This window comes from Anastrepha obliqua, chromosome 4 (assembly GCF_027943255.1).
Source record: "Anastrepha obliqua isolate idAnaObli1 chromosome 4, idAnaObli1_1.0, whole genome shotgun sequence".
Lineage (NCBI taxonomy): Eukaryota > Metazoa > Arthropoda > Insecta > Diptera > Tephritidae > Anastrepha > Anastrepha obliqua.
Window position 1 is genome coordinate 33050566 of NC_072895.1, and position 20857 is coordinate 33071422.

General features: G+C 38.5%; 1 protein-coding gene across 1 annotated transcript in view; it reads right to left on the reverse strand.

Moving 5' to 3' along the window:
- Positions 1 to 20857, reverse strand: part of LOC129245209 (uncharacterized) — a 99405-nt gene that overhangs the window by 46282 nt on the left and 32266 nt on the right. The window contains exon 2 of the mRNA XM_054883247.1: positions 18526 to 18941. Within this exon, the coding sequence (XP_054739222.1) occupies positions 18526 to 18784 (259 nt within the window). The 5' untranslated portion in view covers positions 18785 to 18941. The remainder of the gene's footprint in view (positions 1 to 18525; positions 18942 to 20857) is intronic.

Here is a 20857-nt window from a genome sequence, read left to right on the forward strand (position 1 = left end):
ATCACCAAGGGCGTTTTGCATGGACCGGGAGAGATAAAAGTCACTTGGAGCCAGGTCCGGATTATATGGTGGGTGCGATAGGACATCCCATGCGAGCTCCCGTAGCTTCTGACGGGTCATCAAAGATGTGTGAGGCCGAGCGTTGTCCTGGTGGAACACAACACCATTCCTATTGACCAATTCTGGCCGCTTCTGCTCAATCGCCTGCTTCAAACGGTCAAGTTGCTCACAGTAGAGGACCGAGTTAAGGGTCTGGCCATAGTTGAGCAGCTCATAGTGGATAATTTCCTTAAAATCCCAACAACCGCACAGCAAAACCTTACTGGCAGTCAATCCGGGCTTGGCGATGGTTTAGCCCGGCTCGCCACTTCTCGACCACGATCTTTTTCGCTTGGCGTTGTCGTACGTGATCCACTTTTCATCGCCAGTCACCATCCGGGTCAAATTCGTTCCGTTTTAGCAGAGAATCGCAAGCGTTGATTCGGTCCAAGAGATTTTTTTGCGTCAACACGTGTGGCATCCAAACATTCAGCTTTTTTTGGAATCCAATCTTCTGCAAATAGTTCCAAACGGTTTTGTGGTCTACACCTAGTTTCTGACTAATCGAGCGAACGCTCACATGCCGGTCTCTTTGGAAAATTTGAACGATTTTATCAGTCTCTACGACGATTGGCCTACCAATACGGGGTGCATCTTCGGCACTTCATGCCGCCTTCGTTGCCTTTTTACCTCTAAGGTAGTAAAAACGTAAAATATGACGAATTTCTTGCTTGGTGGACTCCATCTTTGACGCGCTATAACTTAAGACTGAAACGTACGATCACAACACTGTCAAAGAGGCACTTATAGTACAGAATGTCGTCTTCAAATCGCCGTTTAGTGTGACCCGATGCAATAAGTGCAATGCAAGATATGTTTAAATGTCGCACTCAATTGACAAAATACGAGATTACTTTTTCCCCAACCTAATTTTATATTAAAATTTCAGACGATTCGGTGTAATATATTATTTTTTTTTTTTTTTTGAGACCGAAAAAAATCGTTTCGAGATAATTGAGTTTAAAGTTTGAGAGTGAATATTGATGCCGCCGCGTGATGAATCTGACTCTACCTGCTAAAATGGCTGTAGAATCGAAAATACTGCGAATATTCTTCCAAAAATTTGACAGTAAAATCGATTTTTTGAAAATTCTAGACTACCCTTAAGAACTTCGAAAAAAAATTCAAATTCAAATTTTTGACATTTACTTCTATTCACTGCAACTGCTGTATGTTTTGCTGGACAAGTGCAAATTTGCAACGCTCTGCGCGACTATGGTCGCTGTGACACTAAGGCCGACAAACCTGAAATGATATTCCGTTAAAGTTGAGTATTTGTGACCAAAGACATAAACTACAATAAAACATTGTTAGTCGCCTCGATGTTTGACTGACTCACTGACTTGTTGACTTGCTGCCGTCGAAGAAGTAGAACCGCATGAACTGGCAATCAGTGGACGCACCCAAAAGAAGCGCAGCAGCAGCGCAAAAACAACTCGCGAGGAATACAAAAATGTTAGAAATTGTAGAATATAAAGTAGTCGCAGGAACGCAGCGAGTGGAATGGAGCTACACATGCATGCATATGTATGTATGTAAGTATGTGTCTAATTCCGAGCCAGTTCTGGTTCTGCTGCGGCTTAGCGGATATTACTGTTAAACTGTATTTATTTTTTTGTATGTTTTGTTTTTTATGTTTTCGGTTACGTATGACTGGCGGTGATCTAAAAATGTGGAAATATGTAAACATCAACTTACTAGCACAGATGTTCATATATATGCATGTAGCTGGCTAACATCTGTTGTCATAAATATGTATGTAATTATTTACATAAATGCAAGCAGTGGTCGATTAGCGCTTTGAAGGGGCGCATCGCTGATGTTAGCCTACTGCGTATGCCCTGGGCTGATGTTGGGTAACTCTCACGGTTATATATGTATGCACATATTGTAGTTTCATGTGTATGTGTGTGTGTGTATTCACTTGTGCTATGTATGTATGTAGCACAATTGTTGACACAATTATCATTTCTTCTTTCTTTTTCTTGCATTGCCACCTATATTTGTTGTTTTTTTTTTGCCTTTTTTTGTGCTTTTTGTCTTCACCTTTTCTTTGTTTTTGCCAAGAATTGGTCTACTCAATAGAGCCTGTTACCACATAACCGATTATCAGCAACAACAACGGTGGAGAACATACAGATATGTTTGTATGCAGGTGCACACATACTCGTTCTCATACATGTGTGGAGATTCATAAGTAGATCTAACATTTCTTCACTTAGTTGAAATGCATGTCTGTGTCCCCTAAGAACGAATGTTAACGAACGACAGCTTCTACACAAACACCAACAACAATAGTATTGTTAAGCTTGTCGCCAACAAGATGTATTCAATTCAAAGTTGGCCAAACTATTAAATTAATAGTCTTATTGGCTTATAAAAGCACGCTTTCACATAAACATACAGGCACATACTTGCATGTATGCATGTATGTATGTGTGTATTTATAATAAGGTGCGTATATGAATATTTTTTGCTCTTGTGTAAATGTATTTGTTGCTTTTCTTGTTATGCCATACAAATGTATAAGTATGTATGTATGTATGCAGTCATTGCCAGTAATTGGTTGTTTATCCGGTTTCATTGGTCATTTCGCCATTTCGCCATTTCCCCTGCTGCTTAGTTGGATGCTCAGTGCAAGAAAAGTGGTTGACATGTTTCAGTGAGCTCATTTTAGGAATCAATGCTCCAATTGCAATTAAATGTGTAACAGTATTGAACATTTTTGTGTAGTTTGAGAAGTTCTAAAGTATAACAACACTACAACGAGAGATTGTTTTTGTACATATACATACATACGTGTGTTATTATATACGCAGGTGATTTATGTTAATGTTATAAGTGGAGAAACGAAGCGCAGAGTATATACATACATATACACTACTTGGTAAGCATTAATTAATATTCTGTATACATCGAAGCCAACTTGCAAAATTTGCATTAATTTTAAATAAGCAAAGAAGATGCTACGGACGGGTAAAACCGGACTTTATAGGCTTACATTATTGCTGAAATGACGTAATCATTGTCATATTTATACTTTTCAGAATGTTTGAAATATTACGGAAACATGGATGCTGCGTAATTTTGTTAATTTTTAGGCCACCTCCTAATATTACAGCTAAAACATTACATGTATTTAGTTTGGGGTTATGTCAGGTTAGAATAGTTAGCTGCTCCAAAACAAAGTGTGCTGAAATGATAGATTTGTATATGCAAGTAGATTATGGTAATTCAGCTGTAACTATATACAAAATTAGAACCAAGATGTCTTAAGCTCAGCCTCTCGAAAGCAATACAGCTGAGAAATAAATGCTGATATGATTCTATCTCCCCTTCCTCCACACCGCTACCTCAGCAGGGACCCGATATGTTGCTTAATCGCGCATTTGCTCTCTCCTTTGCGATATCGAACTTGATAGCGATATATTCAATTGGAGTGGGAGGCAAAGGCAGTTGGAACAGCGTGCGACAAATATCATCATTTGGATATGAAAGATTTTGTATTAGTTTGGGGAAAAAGAAATTCATTATTTTCTCGGTATATGGCTGTAGTGATCGATATCTTGTGAATTATCGATCAAACAATTCAAAGTTTATGGTCGTTGTCAAGGTGATATTTCACTCCAAAAAAAAAGTGCGTGTAGCGTGAAACTTTCAAAGCAGACAAAGAAAGAGGTAGAGACCCGAGAGAGAATGAGAGAGAGAGAGAGAAAGAATATATATCTAAATAAATTCGCAATATTTGCAGAGAATACAAATAGACAAAATTTACAACAAACGGAGAAGGGTCAACCGGTGTAGATAAACGCCGAACACAAACCGTGGTAACAACGCGTACTACTCCGAGCGTTTATCACTCGCACAAACGCAGCGATTCCAGGACCGCAGCAACGACACAAATTACCGCAAGGCAATACCAATAAATCCGACGCCGGAATGGATAGCACTTTATAGTACGCACAAGCACTAGCCAGGAAACGGAAATAAGCATCAAAAAGTACGCACCAAAAAAAATGCCAAAAAATTGGGACCAAAAACGGTCCCAAACAGTAGGCACCAAGGAAATATAAGGACAAAAAGTAGGCACCAAAACTAATATTTCCTACAAGTATGCACCAATAAACAAGCGCCAAAAAATAGGCAGTGTTATTTCTCACTAGAACTTAGCAACCACAAGGAAAAACTCAGGAAAAATAACCTAAAGTGTATCTCAGATATATATAAGGTATAGCTCTCTCTTTCCTTTTCCTCTACGTTATATCTTTTTTCTCTCTCGCGGAACGAGAATGCCCAAAACGTTGCATGGCCTTGAAGTGTTACTCTCCATTCTCGCTCGTCCATCGACGCCTAAGAAGTTTCACTTCAAAAAATCTTTTGCTGTTTTTTTTTTTGCCCCATTCAGTTGTGAGTTACGGGGTGTTACCAATGGAACTCAACAAAGAGAAAATTCTGTATATTGTACACTAGGGCGGGTCGATTTAAAAATTGCTCATTGCTCTGTGAAAATCGTATTCTAGGGATCAAAATAAGAAACTTTGCCGAAGGAACCATACCTCTAAAACGAATTCTGATGTCCCCCAATTTGGGTCGAACAAAAAACCCCACTTTGACCCATTTAGAGTGCTCCAATCGAGTCCAAATGTATGACCGACCCCCACTAACTTTGGACGGCCGATCCACCCATGCCAGTGGCACACCGCCTGGAACTCCCCTGGGGGGTTCCCCATACAATCATTTCAAAATATCACCAATTTTGGCCTTTACATGAGAAAAGAAACTAAAAAGTTCGACCCAAATTGGGGCACATCAGAATTCGTTTTAGAGGTATGGTTCCTTCGGCAAAGTGTCTTATTTTGATCCCTAGATTCACAGAGCAATGGGCGATTTTTTTGCCTCCCCACAAATCGACCCGGCCTATTGTACGTTGTATGTGAAATAAAATGTCGAAAATATCGATAAAATCACAGAAATAATCGGAGTTGGCCGGCATGTCAGTAGTCGTAGCATCGCCTAGGAGCTAAAGATCAACCACTAAACAGTTTTAAGCCATCTATACAAAATTTTTATACAAAATTAGTGAATTTTTTGGCCCCCAAACTAATATGAATAATAAATTTGTCACAAAAATAGCGAATCGTTAAAAATTTGCAATTTCATACAATTCCAAGTTTCACACTCTGTGCAAATTAAAAAGACAAAAACAAATTTTTAAATATAAAAACATTTATTAGAAAATTTTTTTCAATTTCTTAAATAATATAATAAAGTGCAAATTTGAAGTAGCTCGAAAATCGCATTGATTGTTGACAATTTTTTTTAACTGTCGGAGTTGGATATTTTCTTCGCGTATTCGTGATGTCAAAAATTAATGCTTATTTTTTCAAATTTTTTCCTACTTCAAATTTGCACTTACCCATTCAATAGTTTTTGAAAACAGTGTCGGTACCGAGAAAAGCCTCCATCTGTCTTACTGCGAAGAAAAAGACTTGTCTACATCTAACCTAATATTAATAAATATAAATAAAACTATTAATATTAATATAATATTATTATTATTAAATTTTGGCGATGACTGAACGAAGAAAACAAATTCTATGCTAACTGTTAGCCGACTAATTGCTGCTTGATGGCGAAAAAAATAACTGAAGTTATGACTAGTGATACTCGGGCTCTCAGAAGGTTAACAGTGAAGTCCACGGTGCCAGGGCATTTCTTATATTCAAGTCAATCAACATTTCAGAAGCTTTGGTAAGAAAGAAAATAACAATGATTTAGCTGAGAGCGTTCGAAGTTACTCTCACGATAAGCCAACGCCCGAAAATGTTGCCTCTGCCTCAGCAGATGGTAAGCATTTCAGCTCGGTTACTGCAAACCGATTATTTCAATAGAAGTTCGGAAAATATTTAAAACTCAAACAGAAATGAGGAGCATCGAGGACCGTAGTTTTTGTCTGATTTCAATAATTTTAAAAATCACACTTTTTAAGATCAAACGAATGCTGGATTTGGTGTAATGTAAAAAGTGGGTTTAAACTTTATGTACGCATTTTAATTAATAATATTTAATAATAGTATTTCTCACACCCGCATGCTGTTTTGCAGATGACCAAATAATTCGACAAGCTGAAAAAAAAAAAAATTCTTATATGAAATTTGGAGAAAAACACACCAGCTCAACAAACTACTCCTCATTTATCTTTCCCTCGATATTTCTATGGCATAATCTGCTTACTTCCACAGCTTCACTTGTCCGGCCATCATACAATCTCACACATTTTTTGGCGTTTATTATCTTGTTAAAGCGCAAGTAGGTCACATTACAAAAACACAAAGTCTAACTGCATAAGCGAACACTAACATATTTTCGACTAAGAATATCTAAGCTTTAAATATTTTTGTCTTTCGTTTGTCTGCCTTTTACACGTAACTAAAAAACGGTAAAGCACACACAGACATGCACGAAAATCGTAAAATATGCTATGAGAAATTCACCAATAGATTGGTCGCTGTATGAGTTTTGTGCTTGGCAGTTGGCAGTATATAGCACCTCTTGGCGGCAACAGGTGGTGTGCACGCGCGCAACATCACCAATACAGGTGAGAATTGCGGTATTAGAAGCTGTTAGGAAGCCACTCGAGCCATTCGGAAATTATTTTCAATATTCGACATTTCTAGGTTGAGCAAATATTTTCTTGTATATTTGGCTGTGTCAGTGGGGCGTGCAAAGTTGCCAAGTTAATCAACAGCGAACATTTGTGAGCAAACAAGCGCCTGTTTCACTAACCCATACAAATGCCCAAAAACGGTTTCTGCATTGTTCTTGTTCATACTTAGTTTTCACTCATATTTAACTACTTTCCGATCTTGCAAGTATTTCTAACGCACGCACTTCAATTGATTTGTGTCATCTGTAATGCCAAACGGTATTCGCTTTAATGGGCTTTGTAAGGCCCTACAATTAATCAGAAACGCTTCGCACAAAGCGTTTTCGTTTGTATGTCTTTTTATTTAATTTTAATAAATTCTTATGAAAATATAGTTTATTCACTTACGAAAAAAAGCATAAAAAGCTAAGTCTTAAGGGGACAGATACCTGTAAACGGCCGTAGTTTCTCCGATTTTCATTAAAATTAATGAAAATGAAGAAGTCAATATATTTTTTTCAAAATTGGCATACAGTTTATTTATACATTAAAATGATATAATAATTTTATTTATTATTTTAATCATTAAAAATGGCGGATGTACACTCAATTCTTCTAGGAAGGTTGCAACGTGGCTTCTTAGCGGTTTATTAATGTCATGATTTCTAAATGAATTAAACAAAAATGAAAAAAAAAAATCGCGGAATAAAAGACTTCAAAAAAACAAAAAAAAAAAATGAATTTTGGGGCGAATTTTCCTATAATTTTTGCTTCGAAAAAATTATTTTTCGAAAAATTTAAAAAAACTTGTAAATTCACATAGAAAGTAACATCATAAAAAGATGTGTGCAAAATTTCAGGGAGATCGGTCAATAACTTTTCGAGTTATCGTGTACACCAATTGGAAAGATATAGTTTTGAGAAAAACGCGTCTAAAGTCGGCAATGAAAATAAAACATTTTTTTCGAAATTTTACAGGTATCAGTCCCCTTAAACTGTGTGCAAATTTAAAAGTACTTCAACAAAGGTTCATCAAAGTTTTTCACTTTTAAATAAGAATTTTTAGAAAAATTCAGAGTATGCAATTTTAGAGAGACGGAATTTGTTTCGAAGATATTTGTATAGTCAGCATTAAATGACTGCAGAACAAGGACTTATTGACAAGTTTTGATAACTTGTTTCTTTTTTATTTCATTTTACAAGTTTTTTATGAAAATATACTTGTAGTTCATTCTTTTACAAAGACCATAAAAATTCAAGTTTCAAACTTTGCGCAAATGTAAATTCCGAAAAAGTTCCACATCTGTTTGCCAAAAGTCAAACTTTTTAATCTGAGTTTAAAGAAATATTAGTTTGGGGAAAAATTTCTTGCGTAAATTTTTTGTGTTTTATATTCGATCTTTACCTCTTGGGCAATGCTACGAGTACTAGCAATTCGAGTACTTAGCAACTTCGATTATTTCTGTGATTTTATCATCTTTAACATCAAAACGCCTGAACGGAATCAAGAAAAACCAAAATTGCACGTAATTAGCTGTTACAGCATCGGCATCATAAACACTATTCACAATTTCAGCGGCCTGGCTGCATTTTCGCCTTTATCAAAGAAAAATTGTAAAATGTACCGAATTTTCACCTTGTTAAGCCAACCATTGTTAACACCCTGTAACTCACAACGGAATGGAACAACTGAAAAACAGCAAAAGAATTTATCACCTTGACAACGAGCATAAATTTACTTTACGAGATATCGATCACTACAGCCATCTACGGAGAAACTAACGGAGTTCTCTTTTCCTAAACTAATATATTTTTAATATTATCAATAAACTAAATTAACTTTTATTGAAATTGTAAACTTTCTGTTTAACAAATGTTAAAAGAGGCAAAGGATCGTAACAACCGTCAAAACTAAATACCGCTAAAAAATAAACTCGAGCTTGAAAAGCCCTATATAAGGAATATTTCGCATGGTTGCGAATAAAGTTCGCAGCTTAAGTCTTTTGCTGGTCGCACTTCTCCATCTAAGTGAATGTGTGTGGGAGAAAAATAGCGTATCTAGGTGACTGAACGAGAATAATATTCTCATGGCAGTTAATATATTTACGCTCTTAATTAGCTCCGCAATTTTTTTAGTTTTTTCTAAATATGAATAATGTATGTGTGTGTGTATGTGTATGTACAAGTGTGTTATGCTACGTCATACTCAGCAAGGCAAAAGCGCCGTGATTGGGAATGCGCATCATTTAACGGCTTCGTTTACATTCAAATAGCTGTTTTAACTGTACATTTTAAAATATGTACATATTATTATACGCAAACCTATACACGTTTGCGCGCATTGGAAAAAGAGAGTTGTTTGAATAGCTTAGCTTCGCATACTCTCACATAGCCTACTCTGCTAGTCCAAACAGCAACCGAAGACGCAATTTGCATATATATGCAGCTCTTACATACACATACACACATACACACTTATGTGATTTTAATAAGAAAAAATATAGCGCTGAGCATCGAAATTGAATTCGCTTACGCATCTTTGACATTTTCTGATTCACAAAATTAATTTCTTTTGTGTGGATTATGAAATCAAAATCCATATGCCTACAGTTATGCCATTTTAAAGAAAAAATAATTATATTTATTTACATTGCCACAATAAATGAGTAATGGCTGTAAATTCGCTGAATAATCGCCAGTTAAGCAATGGGTATCTGTGACTGTTATGACTAAAGGGTGTGGAGTAACGGTTTCACAATGAAAAAGATAATTCATTCCATGACAAAACCATATTAATGCAAATTTCAAACTTTGTACAAAATTCGTCAACTCCTCGACCAATTTTCATTAAAGTTTTAAATTTTTTTTTAAATCGTTTGGTTAAAATTTGTGAATTTTTTGAGTCCTTTCCAACTTGCGCTTTAATATCCTACAATTCAATCGGCAATAAAACTACTTACCCAAATTTCTTTTTTAAATTTTTATCATCACCCGTCACGATGCGATGAAGAAAACCCTTCCTTTTTTGCCGCTGGAGCAGTTGTTTACAGGCGAAAAAACGACGTTCAACATCCCTTGGTTTTAACTCATAAGGAACCCAGGATCCCCTGTTTCTAAATCATTCCCAAAGCATAGATTCGCTTGGAAACGGATTGACGGGTAATTTCTAATACTGAAGCAAGCTCTTCTTGCGTTTGATGCAGATCCTCATTGAGCAATGCCTCCAATTCAACGTCTTCGAAGGTTTTTGGCCTTCCTACACGCGGACGGTCGTCAACATTAAAATCACCATTTTTGAAGCGACGGAACCAATCTCGCCGCATTGTTTCACTTAAAGCAGCATCTCCATAAACATTTTGTAGCTCTCGATGCGCTTCAGCCACCGTTTCCGCAAATGACAATTATTCGGCACAAAATCAGACTCTTTCACAAAACCATGATAATGACAGGCATGATACCAAAACAGAATCACTAATGTGTCGAAGCAGTTTATTTACCATATGTCTAAACTTGGTTTACGACCTTTAGGTTATGTTAGAATCAACTAGCACACACTGCTAGCGGCATCTATTGACGAACAGCGGGAACTTAGTTGTGCACTTATTAAAAATTTAGCTAATAAATATCAGTTCGTTAATATTTAACTAAAATTTAACACTTTTCAAACTTCATTTCCACGTGTCGTTCGCAAATTCTCGGTTTTCTCTAATCTAAAATGGGGCAGTCGTCGCCGTTCATCAATGCAGTAGAAGAAAAACGATAAACAGATATTTTGTATGCGTACGAGTGCGTGGCTCCTCCAATCCACCAGCCCACATGCGTTTAAGTTTAGAGTATTTGCAAGCAAAAGTATTCAGGGCAGTGCCAGCATTTCATTAAATACTTTGTGTTTTTTTATATTTTTATTTATTTTTTTTAATTTTTTTTTTTTTTGCTTTTTGCTTTTTGCATTGCCAATTCCCGTACAAAGCCTTTATAAAAATGAAATTAAGCCTTCTTTTATTTTGTGTCACTTTGTTGTTGTGAACATTTTTTTCCGGTACATTAAACATCAGTTTCACAAAGCTGCCACTCATATGCGGGCATAAGCTCGTTCATGAATATTTGTAAATATGTACATTCTTTTATATCCCTTCAAAATGTGGGTATATGCAAGTTCATTCATACATACGCGTCCCTGCACATGAATTGACGCCATTTCGAATTGACAGTACGACTCACAGCCTGACGCGCTTTCTCAACAAAAATGACAGAGCCACTGAATAAGTGAAGAGACTGCAAGCACAATTGTTTATGATTGTACTTTATACGCCTACATGCCTACAAAAGTGGCTAATTGTAAAGTTTTAAATTACTTACAGGTAAATAGACAGATAACAAAGTGAGCAATCGACTACACAGCCTCATACCTACACCCAACTTCTGTGTGATGGGATATGTAAATGGATGGTAAAACACAGTTCAATGTATGGAAATTTGTTCAAAATAATAGTCATAGCCTACTATAGTCAACAGGGATATCTCGACTGAGCCCTCATCTAGCACGGAAATTAAAACCGCAATCCACAAGCTTAAAAACAACAAAGCTGCTGGCTCGGATGGTATACCACCTGAGTTATTAAAATTCGGTGCTGATGAAATAACCCCACTACTCCGTCCCCTCTCACTTCAAATCTGGTCAACAAACACCATCCCGATCGACTGGAAAGAGGGCATAATAATATCAATTCCGAACAAGGGCGATTTAAGTCGCTTTGCAAATTGGCGTGGCATAACTCGTTTAAATGCCGTAATAAAGATCTTGGCATTTGTCATTCTTGAGAGAATCGCCCCAGTTCTCAAGAACATATTGCGCACCGCACAGAATGGTTTTCGCCCCAAAAGATCGTGTGTAGATCATATTAACACGCTGCGTATGATTATAGAGCAGTCAGCAGAATGGCGGTCGCCATTGTTCCTACTCTTTGTGGATCTTGAGCGCGCTTTTGACACCTTGAACAGGCGCGCAATTTAGTCTTCCTTGAGGACTAATGGAGTACCGGAAAAAATGGTAAAAATCGTCACCATCATTCAAGAACTTTATGAGGGAGCTGACCTGGTCACAGTGACATTGCAGAAAACTGCGAAGCCGTCGAGCTGGCCAGACAAGGGACCTGTGAGGTAGTGTGCCCGCCAAAGGAGAGTTTCAGGATCCCCTTGACAACCTGCGCTCTACTCCTGCCAGAATGAGCTTTGCACCAACTTAGCGAGCGCTGGGCAAGTACACGAACGTGTAAGGTTGCGAAATCCTTCTAGCCCCGCTTGCATCTGAGGCGTTCGAGAGATATTCTGAGGATGACAAAATCTCAGCTCTCAAAGAGCAGAGCACTATCCGCGAGGTATACATGCCGTGAGACTTGGTATTACTCCAATCCCTTTTTGAGTCAGTTGTATGAAGGATAAGGTCGAGTCATCTGAGCACCTACTCCTTAGCTGCCCCGCTCTAGCAGGACTAAGATTTAAACATCTTGGGTCTCACTTCTTTTCTGCGCCTGCTGACATAGCAGGTCTTGATATCAAAAATTTGATGAACTTCATCAGCAGCATAAAGAGGTTAACACAACCGCAGACTAGTCACCGTTCGTAGTCCACAAACACTCACCATTCCCCATCCCTTCCCTCTCTCCCCTTTTTTCCTTTACCCTCTTGCAATGGTATCACAAAGAATGAACCAAACTTTTTTCGCCCAAGTGGGCCCTACTCTCTGGGCAACTATCACTACCTAACCCAACCATGAGGGAGCTGTGTGCAGTGTACTCTTCAAAGGCAAAAAGAGCGAGTTTTTCAGTATTCACAATGGTGTGCGTCAAGGTTGTGTGTTGTCGCCGCTGCTGTTAATCACTGTACTTGATGACATTATAAGAAAAACAAATATCGATATTCCATCGGGTATTCATTGGCGCCCATATCAGAAGCTCTGCGATCTGGATTATGTCGATGATATATGCTTTTTGACACACAAATTGTCTGAAGCACACGCTAAACTTACTGCCGTAATACGATAGGCAAGCCAAGTTGGATTGCGAGTCAACTTCAAAAAAACGAAGCTTATACGTATCGAAACTCCAAGCCAGGACGCACTGACGAAAACTTCTGCTACCATGGCAGCATAGTGTCAAAAAATGGTGGGGCGGAAGCTGATGTAAGTTGCCGCATAAACAAAGCTCGCCACGCTTTCCACAGGATGAATCGAATCGTTTTCATCACAGACATGGTGGTTGGTTGGTTTAAGTGGTGATTCTTCCAGAATCCAACTAGTGCTTCCGCATCATTTTGTTGCCACATCCTCGTTACCAACTTGTTTATCAGTTATTTACAGCATGACTATATTCAGTCTGTACGGTTCAGGAACCTTATCAGGTTGTTAACATCTAAGCCAGACAGCTTTTCCAGACTCTCGAACAACGGTTTACCCAGGGTTAACATTCTGTCCTTCCATAGGACAGGGCATTCACAGAGGAAATGGAAGATTGTCTCCTTTTTCTCCGGTTGTTTACAACTGTGACAGTATGTGTTATGAGGGATGCCCATTTTGGCTGCTTGTTCTCCCACAGACCAAAACCCAGTTATGACTGCCGTTAGTCTCCAGGCGTCCCGTCGTTTCATGCTTATGAATGTCGACGATTGCTTGAGGTTGTAGGTAGGCCATAACGTTGTACTAATTTTGCATTTCCTCTGGTCTCTCCATCTACGATCTGCGATTCGAAGGTATTTTAGGGAAATTGCACTCTTGACTGCACCTAGTGGTTTGAATACCGATTCTACAAGAGCATTATTCATGGCAGATCGCCTTCTTGCCAGTTCATCCGCTTTTTCATTACCTTCGATGTTCCGATGTCCCGGGACCCAGATTAAGGTCACTTTATGGTTTTCACTCAAGGAGGTGAGGCTATTCCTGCTTTGCTCCGCCACTTTAGAGGTTGTTGTAGCCGAACCCAGTGCCTGGATTGCAGCTTGGCTATCCGAAAGAATAGCGATACTGCCCTTAAAAGAGGGATCTGCGATTAGTAGCCTACAAGCTTCCCCAATTGCCAGTACTTCCGCCTGATAGACACTGCAAGCATTAGGGAGACGCACAGATCTTTCAATTTTAAGTCTATGAAAATATAGGTATACCAGCTCCAACACCACAATCCATTTTACTGCCATCTGTATAGACTGCAGAGTCGAAGTTGTTTAGTGAGAATCCCTTATTCCATTCTTTCCGAGATGGAAAGAGATTGACAAAATTTCTGCTGAATGTCACCGTCGGGACGATGTAGTCAGTCCTCTTCGAGGTATACTGGGTTTGTCGCAGTAAAAGACTAGCATGGCCATGAGCTTTTTCCTTCCAGCGACCCGCTTCATTTAACCTAAATGCACTCATTGTTGCCATCTTCTTGATATGTAAATCTATCGGAATAACGTGTGTCAGCGCGTTCAGGGCCTCCCTAGTACATGGTCTGATCGCACCGACTGTTATTGCACAGGTTGATCTTTGTATTCTGCTAAGTAATTTGATGTTGTATTCTCTCTCTAGAGCTTTCCACCGAACTACCGAGCCACACGTTAAAATTGGTCGTATAACCGCCTACTACAACCAACTATATACCTGGGTTGAAGACTCCATCTTCTTCCTAGCATACGTTTACAGGCATATAAAGCGATTTCTGCTTTCTTTACCCGTTCTTCAATGTTTAATTTCCAGCTAAGTTTGGAGTCCAGAATTACCCCTAAGTACTTTGCACTGGGTGAAAGTGAGAGGGTTTGTCCGTTAATGCTTGGTAGAGTAAAAATTGGTACCTTACCTATATATCTGGTCGTAAATAGCATGAGTTCAGTTTTACGCGCGTTTAAGGGGGGGCTAAGGGATAAAAATCGATTTTTTTTTTTGCATGTTATTGTAGTAAAACATTTCAAAAGTACCGTGTTAAAATTTTAAGTCAATCCGAGCAAAACTTTTTAAGTTATAGAGCATAAGAACCATGGCACACGTACAAAGAATGGCCAGTCTTTGCATTTGCGGGGCCCTCAGAACCACACCCACAGATGCACTAAATATCATGCTTAACATCTTACCAATAGAGCAGTACGGTAAGCAAACAGCTGCCAAAGCAACTCTCAGACTAAGAGAAATCGGCCTACTCAGAACGAACCAAAGAGGACACTCCTCAATTTTAGAACAATTCCCCTGCATTCCCAACACAACGGATTTCTGTAGAACCAAGGACATCAATTTGTATAAATCCTTCGTCACAGTATTTCCTTCCAAAGAGGAATGGGATAACGGGCTCATTGTTAAGATAAATAAAGTAAACATCTACACAGATGGCTCAAAACTGGATAACAAAGTAGGTGGAGGGGTCTACTCCGACAAACTCGGAGTATGCCAATCATTCCGCTTACCTGATCATTGCAGTGTATTTCAGGCGGAAGTCACTGCCATAAAAGAGGGGCTTAAAGAGATAAAAACGAGAGTATTATCCACAAATGAAGTCTTCATTTACTCGGACAGTCAAGCAGCAATAAAAGCGCTGGAATCAAAAACACACTCGTCAAAAACAGTTCTAGAATGTTTTAAACTACTAGATGACGTATCTAAGTGCTACAAGGTGCACCTTATCTGGGTACCGGGCCACAGGGACATTCCAGGAAATTGTAAGGCGGATGAACTTGCAAGAGCCGGTACAACGCTCGATCTCGAACCGGATAAGGCGCTGCTACCCATACCTATAGCCACTTGTAAATTACTTATAGACAGGGAAACCATCAAAAAGGTAAATACAATCTGGCAAAACCTCACAACATGCGAACTAAGCAGACAGACATGGCCGAACTGGAACAGCGGTCGATCGAAGATCTTGCTAAGATTCAACAGGGAATCTATAAGAAAAATGATAGGTGTTTTAACAGGTCATTGTTTAATAGGCAGCCACGCTAGAAGGTTAGGACTACCTTACTTCGATTTCTGTAGAAGCTGTCTAAATACAGAAGAAGAGGAAACAGTCAGACACCTTTTATGTGAGTGTGAAAGCCTAGCTAGGAGAAGGCTGCGCACCCTCGATACAGCATTTCTAACCGATGTAGCGGATATAGCCCATCTAAAGCTAACGAAGCTCTGCTCGTTTATTAAAGCAACCGGATGGTTTGAAAGGGAACACGTAGAGTAAGGATAAGCTCCAGTGGCATCACAATGGACCTGCCGAAGGTCTAAGTGTGTCTTACGACAACCACCCTACCTACCTACCTACCTATAGAGCATAAAGCCGAGCCGCCTCAAACATCTGCCGAGACGCAGCAGTTGCGCGCGTAGTCCGTTACAAACTTTAAACGCGGTTTTCTCGAGCCTTTTGGCGGCATTTTTTCGTCAAAAATCACTTTTTACTTCAAACGACTACCAAATGGCTGAAAATGAAAATAAATCGTCAAAATAAACGTTGGGGGGAAGTTTAACTCATACTTTAACTAAATTATTCGATATTTTTGATTTCAGATGATTCTACGCTGAGATATGCTGACTACTGCAAAATGTATTTTTGAAAAGACGTCTACGTAAATGTGCTCTCATTCGCTCATTTTTACATGAAAATTTTATCAAATATTCTTGAAATGTTACTTTATAATATGCAACAACTTTTAGTAAACTAACTTGAACCATTTCGCTACAATAAATTCATGAAAAAAGTGTTTTTTTTTAGCGTTTATCCCTTACCCACCCTTAAACTTAGGCCACAGCCTGTAGCCCAAGAGCTAAGCTCGCTTAGCGCCCTTTGAATGATCCCACTGATCGTATTTGGACCATTAACACCACATCATCAGCGTACGCGACCACTTTTACCCCTCCTCCATTAAGTTTGTTAAGATTTTACTAATAACACATAACCAGAGGAGTGGAGATAATACTCCCCCCCGTGGAGTGCCCCTGTGGACTCTTTTTGTTATGTTGATATTGCCCATATTAGCTCTAATTATCCTGGTTTCTAGCATAGAGATGATCCAATTGCTGATACAATTTTCCACCCCTAAGTCCATTAACGCCCGTTGGATAGCATCGGCGCTAACGTTATTAAATGCGCCTTCTATGTCAAGAAAACCTGCCAAAATCATCAAGACATATCAGCAGAAAAACAAAATTGCGAATTTTCAATACAAGCATCAAACCAGTGTCACTTTATGCGTGCGAAACATGGAAAGTCACAGATGCCATATGCATTAGCCTACAAACATTTATCAACAGATGTCTGCGCACTATTCACCGCATATTTTGGCCAAGAGTTATCACCAACGAAAATCTTTGAAATATTTCAATGTGCAAGCCCATCGCAGCTGATATCAAAGAAAGGAAATGGCGTTGGATTGGGCACACCTTACGCAAAGAAGGCAATGACATCGCAAAGATGGTCCTAGAATGGAATCCACAAGACTCCAGAAGAAGAGGACGACCACCACGAACAACTTGGATGCGATCAACACACGCGGAATACCAATCAAGAGGATCCTGGCATGAAATTCGAAAAATAGCACAAGATAGCTCACGTTGGTCTGAGTTTGTTTACGCCCTATGCTCTGATTAAGAGCGGTATTTCCTCATATACAAAAAGTAAGGTGAATTCATTTGTCAAACTTCGCGGAATTAAATTTTCGCTCTAGTTATTTTTTTCATGAGTTGGCAGCACTGTTAATAACATCTGGGCCAACTTTCATGTGAATGTCATTATCAGTAATATATTTACGCTTGTGTTTACCAAACGACCAAGAGTGCATTTTTCGATTTTTACAATGTCTTATTTGATTGAGCAGAGAAGTGCCATCAAATTTTGTTTGCGGAATGAAATTTCGGCTGCGGAAACGTTAAGTATGTTGCAGAAGGCATTTGGTGATTCGACCATGTCGCAGAAAAATGTTTATAAGTGGTACAAAGACTTCAAAGAGGGTCGAGAACGTGTTGATGATCAATAAAGTGAAGGAGTTAGTGCTCAAAAATCGTCGGTTGACTGTTAAAGACCTTACTGATATGATCGGAATATCAGAAGGATCTGTGAAAACTATTTTGAAAGACCATTTGGGCCTACGAAAAGTCAAATCTCGTTTGGTACCGAAAACTCTCAATTTTTTTCGATTTTCGTGGTGTGGTGCACTATGAATTTCTTCCACCTGGGCAAACTTTTAATAAGGAATATTATTTGAGCGTTATGCGTCGTTTACGTGAAGCAATTCGTCTAAAAAGACCAGAATTATGGGCCAACAACTCTTGGTTTTTGCATCACGATAATGCACCGTCTCACACTGCACGCGTTCTTCGTGACCATTTCGCCAAAAATTCCACGCATATCGTTCCGTAACCACCGTATTCGCCTGATTTGGCTTCGTGTGACTTCTGGCTATTCCCAAAACTCAAGAGACCACTCCGGGGAACGCGTTTCGAGTCGATTGAAGAGATAAAAGCTGAATCGAAGAAGGTGCTGATGGCAATAAGCGGAAATGGACTATTTGGCATGTTTCGGGGATTTGAAAAACCGTTGGCATAAGTGTATTTCATCGAGAGGGGATTACGAGTATTTTGAAGGGGATGAAATTGATTTACAAGAATAAATAAAGATTTTTCATTTTACAACCAAATTCACCTTACTTTTTGCCCACAGTAGCAACTATATAAATAATTTCATGTACAAACTCTTTATTGTTAATTTGACAAGAGACATCTAGGAATAAAAAAAAATAGTCATAGGTATTTTTTAATAACTTATGCATGCAAAACTTACCAATATTACGTGTGGCCAGCAATAGCAGCTGCAGCGTCAACAATCCCAGCCACCTTACTGTGCATGTCGGCCCACTGTGCTGCATTTTTGCCATTGAAAGTGGCCAACTGAGCGTTCGCATTATTCTTGTGGCCGCCGTTGAGGAATTTTGGCTTTTGTGGGGTTTTGGTATTTTTGTTACAGCCATCACTGTTGCCGTAGCCGTCGCTGTAGCCGTTGGCTGCAGTGCGCTGCTGTGTCGCTCCACTTTTCGACGCATCACCAATGATAAGAATGTCGTTAAGTATATTCGTATGTATGCGTTTCACTAGCCAACTAAAGTATTTTTTCAATTTTGATTTTTAATTTAAGTTTGTTTTGTCTAAAGATGTATGGTAGGCATTCATGTTTGCTCAGATTCACGGCTGTGCTTCATACTGAAATAAGAAAAAAAAGATTTTTTTAGAAAAATTCATTAGGTCAAATGTAAATTTTATTTTCTGTGAATTGAATTATAAGTAGAAAAACTGCATGTAAATAAAGGTAGCGCTGGTTGACGCTTCATGTGCTGGCGTACACTGTTCATATATTATAATATAAGAAAAATGTAGGGTAGGGCAGACTAACTTTTGGGTGTGAAAGGTATTAAATGTCTGGTCATAATTTTTTAATATATCTCAACTAAAGTAGTTTTGAAGATAATTAAATTTTTTTTTTTTAATTATTGAAGTAGCTATGTAAAGCTTCAACGATGCACTAACCAGGCCAGCATGGACTTAAATTATTAAAATAAATAAAAAAAATGTATACTCCGACATATTAAAAAGGGCAATAAATAGAAAAAAACACTATAATCTCTGGTCTCCATAGCACTTTTCTGAGAGGTTGCGAAAAATAAGAAGGCACGTATCATCACCACCTTCCCAACAATTACAGCCCGGGATGAGTGCGTGCTTCCTTCACAATCACGTTCCATACGACTCGGTCATTAAGTCGCTTCTCCTGGCGTTTATAAGGCATAAATCTGCATCAACATCGTCTGCCTATTTTTTGGCGGTCTTCTACGCTCTTTACTCTCCATAATAAGAGAATTGAAGATATTTTTCGTAATTCTGCTGTCGTTCACCCTGAAGAGGTGACAAGCCATATCAGCCGCTGGCTTTAGTGAAACGCCCAATTTTTTGGTTTGATATCAGCTGTTCGAACTCATCGTTGCAGACGATTCTGTAGAAGGTCGTTCTCTATGTTAGATGTCAGTACCCATCCTTAGCAGCCAAATGTTGCTACTGGTCTTAAGTCTTATGCTACTGGTCCTGCAGATTTGTAGCTTAAACGACCTCGATACTAATTTATTTTTGAGAAGTTTCAGGTGAGCAAAATAGTTTCTATTAGCAGTTTGTAAGCTATCATTCACACCGATTAGGGGATTTGCAGCGCTGCTAAATTTTACACCCAGGTATTTAAAACTCTCCACTTAAATTGAAAAATATATGGACTGACCTCCAGATTGCCGTAGCCTGTGGCGCTTAAAGACCTAACGAGGCATTTTATCTTATCGGCATTAACTTCAAGGCAATTTTCATGTTATGAAGCTCAAATTCAAGGTAAATCTACATGCAATATTTAAAAATAAGATTTACAAATATTAAAAATTGGTTTGGAGGATTTCAGTTGTTGCCACAATATCTCAGTTCCATAAGAAAAGCGAAATGTAAGCTTTGAGATGGCATAAAATGGAAAAAAGAAATACTGACACAAATTGCTTGGCAAAATTCGAGTTTCTTTATTTTCCATAACCTATCAGAAAAATACAAGACAGATGAGAAGACTCTTCACAATACTTCGTCTAACCCACTTTTCTTAAAAAACTTGTAAGCTAAAAATTCTGGTTAAAAATGTGGAAACATTAGCTTGTGGAAAAAGAAATCCATTATTTTCGCGATATCTCGTAAAACATCGATCAAACAATTTCAAGTTTATGCTCGTTGTCAAGGTGACTTTTCACACTAAAAAAAATCGTTTGCTATTTTTCGTTTGTTCCATTCAGTTGTGAGTTGGAGGGTTTTAACAAAGAGAAAACTCAGAACATTTTAGTTTTTTTTTGATAAAGGCGAAAATGCAGCCAGGCCGCTGAAATTGTGAATGGTGTTTATGGTGCCGATACTGCGACAGCTAATTAGGTGCAATTTCGGTTTCGTCGATCCGTTCAGGCCTTTTAGATGTCAAAAAAATGTCGATAAAATCACAAAAATAATCCAAGTTGAACGGCACATCAGTAGTCGTAGCATTGCCCAGGAGCTAAAGATCGATCATGAAATAGTTTTAAACTAAAGAGTGGCTAAATTTTAAGGGC